We start from the raw sequence: 21926 nt of genomic DNA, 5'->3' as shown, positions 1-21926 counted from the left end.
TCCTCTAGATAGTTCCTGTGCGGCGAAACCACAGAGTGAGTTAGTTTGATTCTCTGATGAAACTTCTTTGATTGCACACGAAGGAAATGTTTTGTAACACAGTCTGCTTTTTGCTTTTGGTAAAATGCTGAATCGTTGCGTGTGACCTCCTGTTTCCACCTCGGTAGTGAAGTTGCGTTTTCTTTTTGAAGTATCACACTGCCTTATTCATGCTGCTTGTGGGGGTCCTCATGCCAGTGGCTCCTCATGCAGCTGACTGTCTCCAATGTGATGAACTTCTCTGTTCTCATCGGTCGCAATGTATCTCGGTCAAGTGGGCCAGGGTGGCTCTGCTCCTGGTGTGTGTGTTCAAGGTGAAGGGCAGGAGGTTTAGAAGGGAATGCTTTTCTCATGTCAGAGGGCCATTGCAGTCTGGAATGCACAGCGTGGAAGGGCAGTAGAGACAGGGAAACCTCACAACCTTTTCAACGTACATAGATGAGCACTTGAAATGTCATAATGGCTGTGGGCCAAGCGGGACTAGTGTAAACATAGAAAATAGGTAGAGGAGTAGGACTTTCAGCACTTTTGAGTGTGCACCACCCTTCAATATGATCATGATTGACCAGGCAGTTTCAGTGTCCCACCCCTGTCATCTCTCCATATCCCTTAACCCCTATAGCCACATGGGCCACATGCAGCTCCCTCATGAATATATCTATCAAATTGGCTGCACAGCTTTCTATGGGAGAGAATTCCACAGGTTCACAACTCTCTGAGTAAAGAAATTCTTCCTCCTCTCAGTCCTGAATGGCCTACCCCTTATCTTTAGACCGTAATCCCTATTCTAGACTTCTCCAAGATTGGGAACATTCTTCCCACATCTAGCATGTCCAGTCCCATCAGGATTTTATATGTTTCCATGAGATCCCTCTGCATTCTTCTAAATTAGAGTGATCACAAGCCCAGTCTTTCTTCATATGTCAGTCCTGCCATCCCAGGAATCAGTGCGGTGAGCCTCTGCTGGACTCCTTAAAAGCGAGAATGTCCTTTCTCAGATAGGTCAGCACAGAGTTGTGGGGTTGAAGGGACTCTTCCTGTGCTGTAGGAATCAATGAAACCCATGCAGACATGGAGAGAACATGCATAATGTTTTAATGAACATCTGTAGCTTGTGTTGTGGTTGGAGTTGTTGGTTGGTTCACCGGGCTGCCTGGTTTTCATGCAAATGTTTTGCGTCCCTGCTAGCTGACCTCATCAGTGATGTGTAGCCTCCTTGAAGCGCTGATGTTTTGTCCCGCTCTGAATTTATATGGTCTGGTTTGTCATGGTGGGCAGTCTTGTTTCTGGTTTTGTACTGTAATGGTATATAGATGGGGTCTATTTCAACATGTTTGCTAATTTCATTGGTGGTTGAAAACCAGGCCTCCAGGAATTCCCCTGCTTGTCTTTGGCTGGCATGTCCTAGAACTGTAAGCTTGTTCCAGTCAAACTGATGTCCTTCTACGTTGGAGTGTATTGATGTGAGGGAGAGTTGGTCATGCCATCTTGCTGTGTGTTGGCGTTCATGTATCATGGTGGCGAGTTTCTTGCCTGTCTGCCCTGTGTGGTCATGCCATCTTGCTGTGTGTTGGCGTTCATGTATCCTGGTGGCGAGTTTCTTGCCTGTCTGCCCTGTGTGGTCGTGCCATCTTGCTGTGTGTTGGCGTTCATGTATCCTGGTGGCGGGTTTCCTGCCTGTCTGTCCTATGTGTTGTTTTTTCACAGATGCTGCATGGTGTTATATATATCACATCTGTCCTGCTCACTGTGGGTAGGGGGTCTTTCACTGGCAGAAGTGTCGGTTTGTGTGTTATCCTTATTCCAAGAAGTTGTAGGTATCTTGTGGTCAGTTCTGATGTCTTTCTATCATAGGATAGGGGGCCGGCAAGTTGGGGTGTACAGTGTCTGCTTGGTGTTGTTTGCTGGCCAGGGAATCAGTGGGCGAAGCTGTTATGATAACTCTTGTTTGCAAAGACTCTTTATAGGTGTTCCTCTTGGTTTTTGCATCTACGGCCTCTTGGAATAAGGATAACACACAAACCAACAACCATACTTTGCCAGTTACTCTCAAAGACAAAAGACCCCCTACCCACAGTGAGCAGGACAGATGTGACACATATACTACCATGCAGCATCTGTGAGAAACACCACATAGGACAGACAGGCAGGAAACCCGCCACCAGGATACATGAACACCAACACACAGCAAGATGGCATGACCAACTCTCCCTCGTTTCACTACACTTCAACGTAGAACGACATCAGTTTGACTGGGACAAAGTTACTGTTCTAGGACATGCCAGCCAAAGACAAGCGCGAGAATTCCTGGAGGCCTGGTTTTCAACCACCAATGAAATTAGCAAACATGTTGAAATAGACCCCATCTACATACCATTACAGTACAAAACCAGAAACAGGTCTGCTCACCATGACAGACTGGACCATATAAATTCAGAGTGGGACGGAACAATGACACTTCAGCAGAGGCTGCACATCACTGACGATGTCAGCTAGAAGGGAGACAAAACATTTGTACGAAAACTGACCAGCTCAGTGAACCAACCAACAAGTCTGGAGAACATGCAAACTGCACACAGACAGTCATTCAAGGGTAGGATTGAACACAGCATCTCTAGTGCTGAGAGGTAGTAGTGCTATTCACTGTGCATAGCCCCCCAGTAATTGTAGCTGAGCGATCAATCTGCAGTTCAGAGGCAGATTTATGTTAGATCCACGAAGGCTGGGTGATACTCACTGGCTAACAAAATAAGGTTCAGCCTTTAGGGATTCAGCTTCTTGGGAATACTACACAGTGACGTCACATTTTTCCTGGATGTCCTCCAGGAGTAGTTATTGTCGTTATTTTTCTCTCTTACGTATCTATTTTTCTCTCTTTGTGGCAGCCAGTTATTCCCTGGTGCCTTTCACATAACCTTGGCCTTGACCAATCTGAGTCAAGTGGCCTGGATTGAATTTAAACAAAAACTCAGCAGTTAACTGTCCCCAGATGCATTCTGAATTGCAATGCTTCAACCAATCAGAGTGCACTTGTCAATAAATCAGCATGCTTTTCTCGTGCACTATAAATTGTTGTTCCCCTTGAGATTTGGTATTCTTGCAATTCTGTCCTGATGAGTGGAAGACAATTTCCACTTATTTTTCCACCAATACTCAAATATTGTACTATCAAACAACTTTTTAAAAACAGGATGTTGGTGTCACTGACAAGGCCAGCATCTGTAGTCCATCCTTAATTGCCCTCAAACTGAAGGGGCTTGCTAGGAGTCAGCCATATTGCTGGAATATTGCAGCCATATTGCAGCATAAAGTCTGGAGTCACATGTAGGCCAGAGTGGGCAAAGGTGACAGATTTGCTTCTGGTCATTAGTGAAGCAGATCATTTCTTGTTGCACTCCGTGATGGTTTCATGGAGCTTCATATTCCACATTTATTCACTGAATTCAAAAAGTACCAACTGAAGTGCAGGGATTTGAGTAATGCCCGGAGATTTATTCTGACCCTCTGAATGTTACCAACTAGGGACTTTACTGCAAAGTTACCATCTTCGTCCCCACCGATGCTCTGATTCCCTCCTTCAGCTGTTCTGAAATAGCACTTTCCTGTTCTTGTTTCGAGATGTGGGATGCTGTGATTAAGAGGCCAGGATATGGCAATCGCCCCTTTTGTGCTCTGAAACTGCCATGTCTCAGTGACTGTGCCTGATTCTGTTGCTGATTGTGTCACCAGGAATGGCCTTTCAGGTAGATGGGCTCAAAGGTTAATGACAAATAGGGTATATCCAGAGGGATCAGGTAAATGGGCTTGTATCATGTGAGAGAAAGCACATTGATCGGAGGAAGTTGCCTCAAGCACTTCATATGCATTTTAACCTCATTTAGGGAAGGAGGTTGGAGCCAATAGGTAAAAGACTATGGTTTGTGAGGATTCACTGGATAAGTGAGTCAGAAGGTTTTATGTTCAAACCACTTTCCAGAGACCTGAACATAAGCAGGCAGCAAGGGACATTCAATGACATAATCATCATTCAATCCCTCACTATCAACATTCTGGGGGGTTACCATTGAGCAGAAACTCAGTTGGACTAGCCTTATAAATACTGTGACTTCATGAGCAGATCAGGAGCTGGGAATACTGCTGTGATTAACTCATCCTCTGCCTCCCCAAAGCCTGTCCACCATCTACAAAGCACAAGTCAGGAGTGCGATGGAATACTCCCCACTTGCCTGGATGAGCGCAGCCCCGACAACACTCAAGAAACTCGACACCATCCAGGACAAAGCAGCCCGCTTGGTTGGCATCGTGTCCACAAGCATACAGTGCATACCATCCACAAGATGCACTTCAGAAATTCATCTAGGCTCCCGAAGCAGCACCTTCCAAACACATAACCACTTTTCCATCTGGAAGAACAAGGGCAGCAGATACGCCACCTGCAAAGCCAGTCACCACCCTGACTACTCAACAATTTATCACTGCCTCTTCAGTGTCGCAAGGTCAAAACCCAGGAACTGTCTCCATTATGGCAGCATGGGTGTATTTAGGCCAAATAGACTGCAGAGGTGTAAAAGATGGCATTTCACCATCACCTTTTCAGGGGCAATTAGAGATGAGCATTAAATACTGGTCCAGCCAGCAAGGTCCACATCTCACAAATGAATAAAAACAAAGAATGCTGCACTGTCAGGGATGCCATCTTTTGGACAAAATGTTCCATGGAGGGTGCATCCATGTTAGGACACATATAAAGGACTCCTTTACATCTTTACAGCACTTCAAAAAAGGAGTAGGAAGTTCGCTGCAGCATCTTGACCAATGTTGACCAACATCTCTTTAAAAGTAGTCCTCTATACATTATTGTGTTGCTCGTTGTGGGATCTTGCTGTGTGAAAATTGGCTGCTGTGTTTTTTATGACCATGATCACATGTCAAGACATTTTATTGGCTGGCAAGTGTTTTGGGTAGAATTTGGCTTTTTGATAACCACTTGAAAACAGAGTAAGCCCCAGGAATTTAAACACACACAGGATCCCAATGCTGTGAAGCGACTGTCCTTATTTGACGTTTTTAAAAACACACATTGCTCGGCCCCTAAAGTCTTGTATTTCAGTTTGCAGAGAAAAGGAGGAACCACCCAAAATGTATAATCTGTGTCAGTAACTGGTTGATCAGGCATTTTACAGCCGACACTGGAGAGATTTGGGAAGTTGAGAAACTGCTTGCTTGTCCTCTGGTGTTTCTTGTGAGGCACAAGCCTTTGCAGCAATCAGTGTGAGGAAAAGGTGTGGTGACCATTTTCTAACTAACCTTTCTTCCTGTGGGGCACAATAGACCTCTCTGAATTATTCGAGGCATTGCTTAACTCTTAAATACCTCCGAAACCCATTGAACGTGTTTGTCATCTGTTGCCACAAAGATATTTAGCTGTTGCAATCTCCCTCCCACGCTAGTTAAACAAACTGCAAATTAAGGCAACAGGAAGATTCACTGGGTTAATCCCAAGGTGCGGAGGGATCTTCTCATGAAGAGAGGTTGAGGAGTTTGGTCCTGTGCCCGTTCTGTTCGGATGAATTAGAATCTAGAAGATTTAGAGGGGAGTTGAAAGGGTAGGTGCGGAGATGTTGTTCTGGAGAAGGGTCACTGGACCTGAAACATTGACTGTCTGCCTTCCCTCCACACTTGCTGCCAGACCTGCTGAGTTTCTGTTGTTGTGGTAGATGTGAACAGGTAGTTTCGCCTTGTGGGAGAGTCTAGGATCAGAGGGCAGAATTTAAAGAGGAATTATTTTCTCTGATGGTAGTGAATCTGTGGAATTCTTTACCACAGAGGGTTCACGAAGCTGCGTCATTAACTATATTCAAGGCTGAGACAAATTTTTAATCAAGCATTATGGGGAAAAGGCAGGAAAGTGGAGTTGAGGATCATCAAATCAGCCATGATCTCACTGAATGGCACAGCAGATTCGATGGATGAATGGCCTATTTCTGCTTGTACAGGCCCAGTTTTGCCCTGCTCATTCTAAACCATAATGTGTTGACTGAAGCTGATGTCTGCTCTGAGAGATTGCAAAGCCGCTGGAGTTTATGGTCTGGGTGAGAAGAGAATCCAGTGCCGGGCTCTGACACAGTCAGGGGTGTGTGGACTATCCGAGACACTGTGTCTTCTCCTGCTGATGGCACAGCACACAGCCCAAGTGGAACCATTTATGTGAGGGCCAGCTGGCAACGTTGTGAGGACAGATTCACTCTTGGGGGTTGGGGGGGGAGCGCAGTGGTACTGTTGGGGGAGGTTGGAATGGTGCCCTCAGTTTCCAATCAGCGCCCAGCAATGATAAGCAAATCAAACCCAATGTGAAAGCAGGAGAGTGTGGGTTTGAGGCCTTTGCAATGGAGTGTGGTCAACTGGGTCCTGGAACTAAAACCGGGAGTGGTGCATCAAGGTCAACCGATTGGGAAGAATCTCATGGCCTCTGCCAGGGCAGATTTGGCGCAAGGGAGCTTCCACCTTGGCACATCCATCCTGATTAAATGCGTGACAGAAGGGTATGACTGGAACAGTGGATGATGCCTACGCTGTTTGGGGAGCATGACGTTTTTTTGCCCCCTCTGCATTGAATGTTGCCATGAAGTGAGAAATATAGACCTGTCCAAAAATCGGGCTGGACGATGTGCACAGTGATTAAGCAATAGACTTCTGGGTGGGGTAGTTGGGAAGTATTGTTGAATCATTTAAGTTTATGCTTCCCTAATCGTTCGCGTGCGGCCTCTTAATGGTTAAAAGACATTTCACTTCCTTGTAATCATAGCAGCAGAAGTAGGCATGCAGCGCATCAAATATGCACCATCATTCAATGAGATCATGGCTAACCTGATAATCCTCAACTGCTCTTTCCTGATTCACATTTGGATGTCTTCCTTCCTTCCTATCCCCTTCACTTCTTCTAGCCCGACAATCCTCGGATCTCTGCACTCCTCCGGTCCTGGCCTGTTGTATGTCCCTGATTTCCGGTGTTCCACCATGTGCAGCTGTGTGTTTAATTCTCTCCCAAAGCATGCTCGCAGCCTCTCTGCTTTCCCTGCATCTTGTGTAAGTTGCACCCTCATAAACTCTGCTTCCCCTGCCATGCTTTTGGGTCACCAGCCCTAATGTCTCTCAAAGTGCTGTATTGAAGAGCCTATTACTATAACTCATGGGAAGATGGTGTACAAGTTCCAGCCTTAAATTGTAGGATCTTTGCATGTGCATTGCACCGTAGCAGACCCTATGATCAGTTGATATATTTGTTGTAACAGGCTAAGCCCCTTTCAAAACTGGTATGAACCCATGAACCTCCTCTCACCTAGTGAACAGTGGACAAAAATCCTTTTAAGTTATAGCAAACAATTTACTTTAGTATTACGTTTTGCTTCTCTGGTTAATTTTGCAAATGTAAATAAATGGACTTGTTAGAATACATATCTTTGAAACATGTATATCTATATATTATAAATAATGTATCTGTGGTATGTCAAGTCTTCTATTTGGAATTAGTCAAGATGTCTGTCCAAAATAAGCTGTGATTTAAATAGAACTTGTTTAGAATCTTGGCTGTGGTTGCTAGGGACAAGTTGACCATAAATGGTGTTCGAGAAGATGCAGCCAATGGTGTTAATGCCGTGATGCAATCAATCATACTTTAAATGAATATTGTCAAAGCTCCCTGACTTTCAGGCTAGCTGTTTTTATGAAGAGAAAGGAATCTGTCTTCATATAAAAACTAATACTGCTGTAGGTGCTGTTGGAAAGAGTCCAATGTCACTTTCCTTGACACGTTCTTCCAGCTTTTGCGTATCTTTAGTTCTGTTCGATTTGTTGCACTATTTTTTGAATCTGTGCAGCATTTCACATTTTGTCTTAAGACTGGGCTCTAAATAGAGCATGCCACTGGACTGGTATAGCAATTGAACAAATTGGGAGTTGGATCTTGCCAGTGCCTGCAGTCTGAGCTAAAGAAACATTGATCTGGATCGTAGCCCGAAATGCTGAGATGGTGTGATCTGCACTCTGCCGTCCAATTCTGACCTAAAACCAGCCTGACCAGACCCTCTTACAGAAAGTATTGCATGCACATTTATCTTTTTGTTTGCTGTTGAGGATCACTTGTGGCAAAAGGATCTGAAAAGATCAAAAGGATAGCTTCCCTGAAGTGAGGGGAGGGTAATATGCAGTTAGAGCAATGATGGTGATGATGTGTGTTGTAGTATAAAATGTGTACTTTCCTTCATGCAGTCACCAGTCTATTTTACAGTTAGGTACATTGTGACAGCGAACAGGCAATTGACTTGTTGAAAAACACTCTATGGTTTGCCTGAGACTCGCTAGCCCACAACAAAGTGTTGCAGACTGGCACTTAAAATCATAGTCATACAGCATGGAAGCAGAATCTTCGGTCCAGCCAGTCCATGCTGATCATTATCTCGAACTAAACTCGTCCCACCTGTCTGCGCTTAGCCCATATCTCTCCAAACCTTTTTTATTCATGTTCATACTTAAATATCTTTTAAACATTGTAACGGTACCCACATCCACCACTTCCTCTGGACATTCATTCCACACGCAAACTACTGTCTGTGCAAAAAAAATTGCCCCTCATGTTTTTTTAAAATCTTTTTCCTCTCAGCAAGTGGGGAGTGTTCTACCACAGCCCAGACTTGAGCCTTGTAGATGGTGGACAGGCTTTGGGGAGTCACGAGAGTTGTAGTCTGTGACTACATTTAAAGCCACAGTAATCATATTCTATTCTGGGACTGAGGACTGTGTGCTGAAAGAGAAGCAGTAACATTTGTGACAGCCACCAGAAAGGCTCAGTGGGGAAAAGACACTGTCTGTTAGTTAGCCTCATTCATGAGGCTGTACGCTGCGCTAACCACAACCCCTTCGGCTTCATGTTAAATCATGCAAATATTCACTGTAAATGAGGTGAGTTAACAACAAAATTCGTAGAAACTGATTTGGTTTGCACCTTCATAAATGTCAAATTTGAATCATCATGCAATGTATACATAAATTTTCTGAACTAAATGTCTGTTCGAAATAATTATGATGGGAGACCGTCCACCCTCTGTTGCGTGCCGTTAATAATGACATTATCCCTTGAGCTATATCATTCCTTTCCCAACTAGTTACACAGCAACTGTGTCAAATATAAAAATATTTTATAGAACAGTGAAGCTATGTTGTCTGATGCCAAGAATAATGAGACATCTGGCAGTGTGTTTAAAGCAGTAATTTAATCCACTCTGACTTCATCCAAAACATTGGATTAAATTGCTGGTTGGAGTGAGTTTGCACTTTCCAAAGTTAACACAGAACTGTAACTATGACTACACTGCACCTGCTGCATGTTGTTAATTATTATCAAAGAACATGTCCCCAAGTCTTGGGAGTTGTCGGGAGATCTCAAAGAAACAGAAAACCAGATAAAACTTGTACTTTCGGTTTGCCAAGGTGAAGACTGTGCTCGGTTCATTTCTGATGTCACTGAGGATTAGTTCCTGATGGTGGCTGAGAGCAACATGTGAACCTTGTACCCCTGAATGTGCCAGGCTTCACTGAAAAAGAAAGGAGATAACAGCTGATGGTGAATTGACTCCTGAAAGTTTGGATATTTTTAGTTCCGTTCTGAGATATTACGATTCGTTTGGAGCAGGTGGGACTTGAACACAGACCTTCTAGCCTAGAGGCTGGGACACTACCACTCTGCCACAAGAGTCCTTCCTGAAGTTTATGCAAATAACGCAGATGGCACTCTTCCCGCTGCCACCAGTCGAATGTTTGGAGACTTCTCGAAGGGAAGGGAATGGAAGCTGAAGAAGAGTCCCGACCCGAAACGTCAGCTTTCCTGCTCCTCTGATGCTGCCTGGCCTGCTGTGTTCCTCCAGCTCCACACTGTGTTATCTCAGACTCCAGCATCGGCAGTTCCTACTATCTCTGGGTGTCTTGTCGGGTTACCAGCCAAAGAGGGGGGAAGCTGACAACAGTAAGATCATCTCAGGGCATCAAAGGTCCCCAGAGAGATGGCGTTACAAGGGTCTCATTCATTGTCTGTCTAGTTTCGTGACCCAGACACCAGGAAGGGGCCTTCATCAGTGTGAGAGCTTTAAAAATAGTACTGTTCATTCTCAGCAGCCCATGAGTAAGGGGCCCCCTAGGGCCTTTATCACCAGCTAAAACTATCATGGCTGAATTAGCCAATTGGTACAACTGGATCAGGAAACAAAATTAACTCCTCAGTGGAGTAATTTCAACTCAAAGTATCCCTAAGTGCAGTTAGAAGCCATTTGGCCTATCAGGCCTGCACTAGCCCTCTGAAGAGCATCCCACCAGGATATCACCGCCCTATACCCCTAACGTCATTGGGGTTTTTACACCATGGCCAATTCACCACCATCACTCTGCACACCTTTGAATTGTGGGAGGAAACTGATGCAAACAGAGGGAGAACGTACAGACTCTGCACAGGCAGTCACCCAAGGCTGGAATCAAACCCTAGTGTTGTGAGACAGCAGTGCTAACCACTGAGCCACCGTCCCACCCAGCCCAAGTCTTTACATCAGTCTGAATTTGCATTGCAGTTTACTCCAGTCACGGTCACATAGAGCTGTACAGCACAGAAACAGACTCTTCGGTCCAACTTGTCCATGCCAGTCCCATTTTCCAGCTTTTGGCCCATGTTGCTCTAAGTGTTCCCTATTCATGTACCCACCCAGATGTCTTTTAAATGTAGTAATTGTGCCAGCTTCCACCACTTCTCCTGGCAGTTCATTCCATACATGCTCCACCCTCTGCCTGAAAAAGTTGTACCTTAGGTCCCTTTTTTAAAAATCTTACCCCTCTCACCTTAAACCAAACTCCTCTTGTTTTGGACTCCCCCACCCCGGCAAAAAGACCTTGGCTGTTCACCTTATCCATGCTCCACACTGAGCTATGGGAACATTGGCAACTGAATGAGCATCTGTTCAAAAAGTGGCTTTGTGGGTGGCACACACTGCTGGCGTTTTCTCTCCTCCACCCTCATCCCTTCCCCCCTCCCTCCCAAACTCCCCACTCCCACCCTGAATCTCCTGTCCGACTCTGATTCACAACAAGTGTCCCTGGACTGCCATGGAATGTTTTATGCAAATACCTGTGTTACATTTGCTTATTACATTTCGGATTCCCGACCTCTATCTTGGTAGTCAAAGCTATCCCTTTGAGATCCCGTCATGTTTTAGCAGCAGGAAAAACATACATATCTTGCCTCATAGAACAAATAAAATTACCAAAGTTAATTCTCATTTGAAGGCTTAGTATTAACGCCAAGCTTTGTCTTCCGACCATAACCATTCAGTGTGCTGCAAACATTTCGAACATTCGCTGTTCCTGTGCCAGTTGACAAATGATGGCTGCGAGGGGCAGCAGTTTATTGAATGATTGTCTGGAATTTTGTGCAAAGGAAGCACAAGTCTGGGAGCTGGTGAAAAGAGTCATTGTCAGGATTGCAGGGAAAAGGGCATGTTGGTCATGCTCATCTCCCAGTAGGTCAGCTTCCATCCATTAACCTATTTGTCTCTGTCCCACTAAAACTCAGAATTGTGTCTATTGCTAGAGTAACAACTGTCCTCTTGAACCTATATTTAACCAGCCCTCTTAACGATTGCCAATGATTTAAATTCACGTGTGCCTGATGCTCATCTCACATGGACCCAATTTAGCACTTAATCCGAACCACAGCCAGCCAGGTGCACTGTAATGATCGACTCCTTTCAAAGCAACGTCACGTTGCTGACCCTCCAGAAGTGAGTCAAGTCTGTTTATCTGTGTGGAGCTAAACAGTCTTTCCTGGATAACAAAGTGTGGAGCTGGATGAACACAGCAGGCCAAGCAGCATCTCAGGAGCATAACAGCTGACGTTTTGGGCCTAGACCCTTCAGCTCTGATGAAGGGTCTAGGCCCGAAACGTCAGCTTTTGTGCTCCTGAGATGCTGCTTGGCTTGCTGTGTTCATCCAGCTTCACACTTTGTTATCTTGGATTCTCCAGCATCTGCAATTCCCATTATTTCTGAGTGTTTCCTGGAGTTACTTTTGAAAAGGTTTGCCATCTCATTGGTTAACACAGGTAGAAAGCCAGTGTGACTGCGTTTTTGCCTCTGAAATAAATGGTAGGGTATCACATTGAGGTAGGGTCAGTTAGCTAAGCTGGTTTGCTGGTTAGAATAACACCAACAGCATGGGTTCAATTCCTGTAATGGCTGAGGTTACCACAAAAGACTCACCTTCTCAATCTCTCTCCTTGCCTGATGGTGACTTCAGGTTAAACTTGTGATCAGAGATAATGGGAACTGCAGATGCTGGAGAATCCAGGATAACAAAGTATGAAGCTGGATGAACACAGCAGGCCAAGCAGCTTCTCAGGACCACTCCTGAGATGCTGCTTGGCCTGCTGTGTTCATCCAGTTTCACACTTTGTTATCAGGTTAAACTCATATCTCTCTCTCTATCTCTCTCTCTCTCTCTCTCTCTCTCTCTCTCTCACTTTTTCTCTCTCTTCCTTTCTCTTTTTCTCTCTCCCTCTCTCTTTTTCTCTCTCTCTCTCTCTCTTTTTCTCTCTCTCTGTCATGAGAGAACAGTCCTGTGGTCTAGTAAGTCTGTGGTGACTTTATCTTGCAGAGGGTGTTTTATTCTGTATCTAACCCTGCGCTATCCCTCTCCTGGGAGAGCTTGATGGGGACACCATAGAGGGAGCATTACTCTGTGTCTAACCCTACCTATACTGTCCCTGTCCTGGGCATGTTGGATGGGGACAGTTAGAGAAAGCCTTACTTTGTATCTATCAAAAACAGAAGTTGCTGGAAAAGCTCAGCAGGTCTGACAGCATCTGTGAAGAAAAAAATGAGAGTTAACGTTTCGGTTCCCTTCCTTGGAACATGAGTAACAGTCACTGGGCTCGAAACATTAACTCTGATTTTTTTTCTTCACAGAAGCTGCCAGGACTGCTGAGCTTTTTCTGAAATTTCTGTTTTTGTTCTTGATTTACAGCATCCACAGTTCTTTCAGTCTGTATCTGACCCCATGCTGTCCCTGACCTGGGAGTGTTTGACAGGGACAGTGTAGAGGGAGCGTTACTCTGTATCTGACCCCTTGGTGTTTTTCTTCTGGGAGTGTTTGATAGGGACAGTGCAGTGGGAACTAAAGAATAGAAAATGTAATCACCCCAGTATTTCAAAATAACCAGACTTGAAACATTGGTAGGCAACTAGTATTTAAAATATGACACCATTTTAAATTAAGGGTAAAATGATCAGAGCCCCACTTTCGCATGAGGATGATACAGCTGGGGGTGAGTTTAACCTGAGGGTCAGCATACCTCAGACGAGGGGCAAGGTTGAGAAAGCAGGAGGTTTGTGGAAACACCAGCCATTACAAGAATCAATCCCACACAGTTGGTCTCATCGCAGGGAGGCAATGGCCTAGTGGTATTATCGCTGGACTAATCCAGACACCTAGGTAATGTCCTGGGGACCTGGGTTCGAATCCTGCCGTGGCAGATGGTGGAATTTGAATTTAATAAATATTTGGAATTAAGAATCTAATGATGACCGTGAATCCACTGTCATTTGTTAGGGGAAAAACTCACTTTGTTCACTAATACCCTTTATAGGGAAGGAAACGGCCATCGTTACCTGGTGTGGCCTACATGTGACTCCAGACCCACGGCAATGTGGTTGAGCCTTAACTGCCATCTGGGCAATTAGGGATGGACAATAAATGCTGCCTGGCCAGTGATGCCCTCATGCTGTGAATGGATAAAGGGGGAAGAAAATTCTGCATCCGAAAGCAGCTAGCCAGTTGAGCTAACCAAAACAGTGCTTTGAGTGTGGAAATCCTCAGAAAGAGGCACTTAATGGCTGAAACTTGCAACTGTATAAAATAAAGCAGATGCTTGAAATCTGAAAAAAAGTACACAATTAGCTGGAGAAATTCTGTAGGTCTGTGGAGAGAGAGAGAGAGCAGAGTTAACATTTTGATTCCATTGACCTTCTTCAAAACTGAGGACATTTTTACAAAACCTACCTTTGTGAAAAAGGTAGGAAAGAAGAGGGTGAAGATGGATTGGCCATGGGAAACACAGGGATTGGGCAGGCTGCTCTTTGGACGGTGGGTGTAAACCTGATGGGCCGAATGGCCCACTTCCACATTCTGGGGCATTCTACGATTAGTGAGACTGGCTGGGTGGGATTCTGAACCCATTCTCATGAAGCAGCGGCCTGAGAACCTGGATGATGTTACTGGTATATCACAATAGCCCCAACCGACTGTGGAAACTGCCGGAATGTTCTCAAAACCTGCTGTTTTCGCTAAAACCCATCAGGGAGGGGAACCTACCTTGTCCTACCTGTCCTGGGAACAGGAGGGAGTCCAGGGAACGTGTCCTCAGCTCACCCTGAGATGGGTGACCAATGTGTGACCTTTCCTGAGAGTTTGGATGGAATTGTCTGCTCTGCCTATCCTTGAAGCCATTGTTTAACACATTTTTTTTATTGTCGCAGGAAGTGGAAAAGGAAAGGGAGCCACAGAAAGTGCTTACAAAGGAAGAGATCCAACAGAAGATTGAATCCTATAACTCAAATGCAACAGACAAGTTAAAAATGACTCTGGTGAGTGAAAAGATAGTAAGAAGTGCTGACGCTGGAGTCAGAGATAACACGGTGAGGAGCTGGAGGAACACAGCAGGCCAGGCAGCACCAGAAGAAGGGTCCCGACCCGAAACGTCAGCTTTCCTGCTCCTCTGATGCTGCCTGGCCTGCTGTGTTCCTCCAGCTCCACCCTGTGTTATCTCTGGTGAGTGAAAACTTCATTTTTAATGTAATCTCAATTCTGAAGTGGTTTTATTTGCTGCAAATTTTGGCAAATACAATGGAAGTCTGTTATAATGTGGGTCAGTATGTTGTACGTTGATTGAAAGCACTCATGTCTCGTAACTTAGAAGAAAATTACTGAAATCTTCATTTTGTGAGGTAGGATTGGAGAAAACATGAGTTTTCTTATTAAGGTGGTTCAGCTAGAACATGGCTTTACTCTTTAGACCCTAGTATCCATTATTATGACCTTCCACTAGACAAGAACTCCACTTGGCCTCAACCAAACAGGCACCCAAGTGGAATTGGTGGCCGTGTACAACAGCAATTTGCATTTATATTGGTCTCGAAATGTGGTGAGCTGTATCATCCCAAGGAGCTTCCTTGGAGTACAGTCAGTCAAAGGTTGAGATGGAGAGGTGACTGAAAGCTTGGTCAAAGAGGTAGGTTTTTTGGAGCAACTGAAAATGGGAAGGAAAGGTTTACGGAAGGAATGTTACTGCATGAAGGCCCAGGCACCTGGAGATGTTCGCTCCACGTCCATGCCACCCTCTATGTGAAAGAGGTTGCAGTTGGGTTCCCTTTTCAATGTATCTCCTCTCACCTTGAAAACATGGGCATGCGTTCAGAATCTCACCCAGCTAGTCTTACTAATCATAGAATCCCTACAGTTTGGCAATTTGGACCGTCAAGGTCACACTGAGCCTCCGAAGAGTAGCCCGCCCAGACCCACCCAACCCCTGTATTTCCCACAGCCAATCCATCGAACCTGCACATCCTGGCTTGTGGGAAGAAACCGGAGCACCATGCTGCCTCCCCCCCCCCCATGGCGACTGTGAAACCATCATCAAATATCATAAATACAATGGCTTTCAGGGAAAGAAATCTTGAGATTTCGATTTGGATTTTATTGTCACGTAACCAAGTGCAGGAGTACAGTGAAAAGTATGCTACACTCACCCGAAACTCCATCAGCAGCCCAGGTATCTCGTGGTGGTAGACCGAGCCCTGTTCTAAGTGCCTCCTTGCAAGGCTGTTCTTCTCATTATCACAATGCCTGAGGGCAACTCCACACCCTTAGGTTAAAAAAAAATGAACAGGGAAATGCTTCTCTACTTTTCTCCCACTTTTTGATTGTCCCGATTTTAAGCTCAACACTGAAGTAGCTGCCCCATCCAATCCATCACCAGCTACATGCAGAGCTTTTTGGCCTTTGAGTAAAAACCTCCTTGGTTCTCTGATCCAGGATGGTGTCATCTCGTGGCCATCAGAGCACCCAACAGAGCAGGTGACATTTTAACTCAGTGTGAGACGCGCAGAGTCTAAACCAGGAAGTACAAAGCAAGAAGAAATTAGATTTTGACCAGTGCCACAGAGGCTCATGCTTAGGATACCTGAGTGCACATTTCTTCAGCCGGAGAGTGGTGAGCTTGTGGAATTCATTGCCGCAGAGTGCAGTGGAGGCCGGGACGTTGGATGCCTTCAAGGCAGAGATCGACAAATTCTTGATCTCAAAAGGAATCAAGGGCTACAGGGAGAGTGCAGGGAAGTGGTGTTGAAATACCCATCAGCCATGATTTAAATGGCAGAGTGGACTTGATGGGCCGAATGGCCTTACTTCCACTCCTGTGTCTTATAGTCTTATGGTCTTAAATTTGCCATGGAAAAATGGAATTTAAAATTTAATTGGTAATTTAAAAAAAATCTCACTGCAAGATAGTTAAGAATGACCATAAGCTATCATCATGAAATCTCATCTGGTTTATTAGTGCCCTTCAGAGAAGGAAATCTGCCATCCTCACCTAGTCTGGCATGCATGTGACTCCAAACCCAAAGCAAAATGTTTGACTCTGAACTGCAAGACACTCAGTTCAGGGATAGCCAGTGATGTTTACATTGCATGCGAAAATAATTGAAGACAGGAAGATAGAAGCACGGAGGAAAAGATTAAATCTCCAGTACTAATTAAATTCTGAAATAGAAGTTTATAAAAGTTTTGAATGGTGTGGACAGAGTGGAATTATGAGGCTATTCCTCAGGGTGGAGGGGTCAGTCACTGAGGGACACCGGTTCAAGGTGGAGGGTAGGGGAGAAATTTTAAAAGAGATGTGTGAGGCATGTTTTTCACACAAAGGGTGGTGAGTGCCTGGAACACGTTGCCAGAGGACGTGGTGGAAGCAGACACCAGAGCAGCTTTCAAGAAGCACCTGGACAAATAGGTGAATGGGAAGGGAATAGAGGGATATGGATCCTGTAAGTGAAGACAGTTTTAGTATGGAAGGGCAAAATGTGTTCGCACAAGCTTAGAGGGCCGAAGGGCCTGTTCCTGTGCTGTATCAGAGATAATGGGAACTGCAGATGCAGGAGAATCCAAGATAACAAAGTGTGGAGCTGGATGAACACAGCAGACCAAGCAGCATCTTAGGAGCACAAAAGCTGACATTTCGGACCTAGACCCTTCGGTTATCTCCTGTGCTGTATTGTTGTTTTGTTATTTGTAAATATGGAGACTGAGCCTTTTCAGCATCCGCTCTGTCGAGTCCCCTGAGAGTTCTATAGATTTTAGTCAGATCACTGCCCGTTTTTCCAAATTCCACTGAGAATATGAGATGAGGTATTCGAAGCTTGTAGACAGTAGGATTAAAGGCAGGATTCTTAGGATTAAAGGCAGGATTCTCAGCAGTGTGGAGGAACAGCGGGATCTTGGTGTTCAAGTGCATAGCTCCCTCAAAGTTGCCACCCAGGTGGGTAAAGTTGTTAAGAAAGCTTATGGTGTTTTGGCTTTCATTAACAGGGGGATCGAGTTTAAGAGCCACGAGGTTATGCTGCAGCTCTACAAAACCCTGGTGAGACCACACTTGGAATATTGTGTCCAGTTCTGGTCGCCCTATTATAGGAAAGATGTGGATGCTTTGGAGAGGGTGCAAAGGAGGTTTACCAGGATGCTGCCTGGACTGGAGGGCTTGTCTTACGAGTAGAGGTTGACTGAGCTCGGACTTTTCTCTCTGGAGAGAAGGAGGAAGAGAAGTGACCTGATCGAGATGTACAAGATAATGAGAGGCATGGATAGAGTCGATAGCCAGAGACTTTTCCCCAGGGCAGGATTGACTGCCATGAGGGGTATTAGTTTTAAGGTGTTAGGAGGAAGGTATAGAGGAGACATCAGAGGGAGGTTCTTCACCCAGAGAGTTGTGAGCGCATGGAATAGTTTGCCAGTGGTAGTCGTGGAAGCAGAGTCATTAGTGACATTTAAGTGACTGCTGGACATGGACAACAGTGAATTGAGGGGAATGTAGGTTGGGTTATTTTATTTTTGGATTAGGATTATTCCACGGCACAACATCATGGGCCGAAGGGCCTGTACTGTGCTATACTTTTCTATGTTCTGTGTTCTAGTAGGATGGAAAGGATACAAACCTGAGGGGTGACTGGAATTGTGTACTTGGGATTTGGAGGAAAGAAGTATGAGTGTTAGAAATATAAGGCCAACCTAAACCTGTCCAGATTTGACTGAGAGCAGGTAGTGCTTATTGGATTTTGCATTGTGGGCTGTGTTCTTTACAGCTCCATTTTGACTTTTCCCCTTTCCCCCCCACCTCGCCGTACCTCTGCCCCCACCTTTGGTGGCCTGCATTGCCCTTAATGGGCTTCGGGAGTAAATGAATCAACTGGGAAAACCGGTGATTTACTGGTGTCTGTTAATAGATGAAGAAACAGCATAGGTTATTTGGTGATGGGGAGAAGTAACCATTCAGTTGTGTGCTCTTTCAGATATAGTAACCAAAAAGAAACTGTGCTGTCACCCTCAAATCCTTCTGAGAAAAGTGGGCACCATGGGGGCTGCATTGCATTGCTTTTTCCCCTCCAAATCCATTTCAGTTTAGTTCCATCCTTCTTACCTTACCATGCCCCATTTCTGTTGTTGCCACACTGCCCCCATTGCTTGTTGGCTGTATTTCTAATTGATAGAACCAGTGATTGGGTGGTGGTTTAATTCAGTTTTAAAGGTCTTTACACTGCCCCTGGTGGTCAGTGGTTGATAATTGTTTTTTTCTTGTGGATTGGGTTAAAAGAAACAAAAGTGCTGGAAATCTGGAGTTAAGAGCCCAGTGATGACCATGAAACTGTTGTCGATTGTCAGAGACCCATCTGTTCACTCATGTCCTTTAGTGAAGGAAATCCACCATCCTTACCTGGTCTGGCCTACGTGTGACTCCAGACCCTCAGCATTGTGATTGACTTTAAATGCCCTCTGGACAATTAGCGATGAGCAATAAATGCTGGCCTAGCCACTGATACCCTCATCCTGTGAATGAGTGAAAAAGGAAGAAAAGAGTCTTCCATTGGGGACCCGGGGTGTAGAGTGGTGCAAGCAGCATCCTTGTATAAAGATAGATTTTTATTTTAAGGAGGATTATGGCCTCCCTGGGCCAACTGTGGCATTATGGAGTATGTTGTTTGTGGGCTGATGGGATCTTTTACTTGCACTCTAGCTCCACACTCTTGATCTTTGGACTCCCAGGCAAGTCAGAGCTGTGCTCCTGGGCCTGACTAAAGTAAGCATCAAACAGGCAGGGGCCGGTGAAAATGATTGTAACTCCTGACTGCCTGCCTCTTTCCTGCTGCATCGTCCATGCCTGGGTGCCCTCGTTAGTCAAACAGGAGGCTGGAAGAACACAGCAGGCCAGGCAGCATCTGGAGGGAAGAAGCAGTGAACATTTTGGGTACAACCCTACTTCAGGGTTGAAGAAGGGTAATAACCGAGCTGCTTCCCTCCAGATGCTGCCTGGCCTGCTGTGTTCTTCCAGCCTCCTGTTTGTCTAACGAGGGCACCCAGGCATGGACGGTGCAGCAGGAAGGAGGCAGGAGTTACAATCATTTTCACAGGCCCCTGCCTGATTGATGCTTACTTTAGTCAGGCTCAGGAGCAGAGCTCTGACTTGTCTGGGAGTCCAAAGATCAGGAGCTCTACCTTGGATTCATTTGTCTAGCCTGGGTGCCCTAGTGTTTGTTAGTCGCTGTCGCAGTACTTTGGTAGTGGCTTTATTTATATATAAAAACAGAGCTGGGTTCTTCCCCAGATCGGAGTTGACTTCTAAATAGGGAGGGGTCCAGAGGGGAAAGCTGGAAACTAATTATTGTGATTATTGTGAAACTGATTATTGATTTCTGAAGAAGAAACGTCAGCTTTCCTGCTCCTCTGATGCTGCTTGGCCTGCTGTGTTCATCCAGCTCTACACCTTGTTATCTCTATTGTGCTAAACTGTAGGTTTACCAAAATAAAAACTTATATTTCATTCAAAGTCTTGAACAAAAACAGGAAATAGTGGAGAAACTCTGCGGGTCTGGCGGCATCTGTGGAAGAAAATAGAATTAGCTGAAAACATTAACTCTGCTTTCTCTGCAATGATGCTATGACACCCGTTGAGTTTCTCCAGCAATTTCTGTTTTTGTTTCAGATTTCCAACATCTGCATTTCTTGGTTTCATTGGAAGTGTTTAATTCACCTCGGTCTGTTAAAGAAGGAGTCAAGAGCTGAACGCTGCGTATAACAAGTATCTGGTTTAGAAAGTGTGGATTTCAGGGGGATGACAAAAACATGCACGACCAGAACGTAGTGGTAAGCTAGGGGCAGAAGGCAGGCATTGTTGAAGCATTCAGCAAAATAGTTAAAACACTGGCAGCATTGAACTGCTGCTCCCACTCAGTATGGCTGCAAAATGCAAATATGGGAGCTCCGTCCTGTGAACAATAAAGGCATCCCACAGTTGCATGGCTAAGAGCCCCCATTGTGTAATTAAACTGGGCTGGCAACCTTGTAAAAGTCAGTCTTCTGTCAGGTCACAGTTAAAACGAGGCCACTTATTTGAGTATTTGGCTTTACCAGCATTGTGACGGACTTCTTGATTTTAATGTCCTGGTTTGGACTGTCGCAAACTCCTTAAGCTGCTACATTACAACAGTGATAATGGGAACTGCAGATGCTGGAGAATCCAAGATAACAAAGTGTGAAGCTGGATGAACACAGCAGGCCAAGCAGCATCTCAGGAGCACAAAAGCTGACGTTTCGGGCCTAGACCCTTTCTGATGAAGGGTCGAAGCCCAAAACGTCAGCTTTCCTGCTCCTCTGATGCTGTTTGGCCTGCTGTGTTCATCCAGCTCGACACCTTGTTATCTTGGAATCTCCAGCATCTGCAGTTCCTATTATCTCACATAAACCTTGTTTTGACTTTTGTTAAGCATTGTTTCCACTTGGGAATTAATAATGTAAAATGTAGGGTATGCAGGGTAGTTTGAACTTGAGTGGGATTACAGGTTGGCACAACATCGTGGGCTGAAGGGCCTATAATGTGCTGTACTGTTCTATGTTCTAATGCAATAAAGTGAGCTTCGCTTCATTAAGCTATGGACAGGCTCCAGATAGAATTACCAATCCCTGAGCAATCGGAAAGTAAATAATTTGAATGGGGTGGTTGTGAAGCAGACAATGTTCAAATGACACCTTGAGAACAGAATACTTTCTATGTTTCGAAATGTGCGATGGAATTTAGGAGAAAGGACACTATTCCCCAGATATGATACATAGATAATGAGGCAGGCCACTCCCTTGTTTATAAAACTCATAAATCGTGTGTAAATGATTGAGCATTCAGTGAAGTTGACAATATATGATTGGACTTTATTACAAAGTGCAGTACACCTTTTATTTCTGCTTTCTAAATGAAATATGATTGTGTTTTTGCGATACATTATAATCATTTATATACTGAAATGATCTAGTTTAGGGATTTGTTTTGTTCACTTATAGTTTGATGATGTTCTGACTCTGGTATAAATTATTTGTTTTAATTTTTATTGTCTTCACAATTCAGTATTTGTCAATGAACCTTTAACTATAAGAACTAGAAGCAGGAGGCCATTCAGCCCTTCGAGCTCTCTCTGCTATTGCATACGATCATGATTGATCTCACCTCGGCCTCAACTCCATTTTCCTGCCTGCTCTCCATGACC

At 44.9% G+C, this 21926-nt stretch overlaps 1 protein-coding gene across 2 annotated transcripts in view; it reads left to right on the top strand.

Annotated features, from left to right (window-relative positions):
* rassf3 (Ras association domain family member 3) overlaps nucleotides 1-21926 on the top strand; it is an 81806-nt gene that overhangs the window by 47266 nt on the left and 12614 nt on the right. For both annotated transcript variants that reach the window (XM_048549188.2, XM_048549189.2), the window contains exon 2: nucleotides 14607-14714. In XM_048549188.2, the coding sequence (XP_048405145.1) occupies nucleotides 14607-14714 (108 nt within the window). The remainder of the gene's footprint in view (nucleotides 1-14606; nucleotides 14715-21926) is intronic.

The sequence above is a fragment of the Stegostoma tigrinum genome, chromosome 18 (assembly GCF_030684315.1).
Source record: "Stegostoma tigrinum isolate sSteTig4 chromosome 18, sSteTig4.hap1, whole genome shotgun sequence".
NCBI lineage: Eukaryota > Metazoa > Chordata > Chondrichthyes > Orectolobiformes > Stegostomatidae > Stegostoma > Stegostoma tigrinum.
Note: the sequence above shows the minus strand (reverse complement) of the source record. Positions and strands in the feature narration are given on the sequence as shown.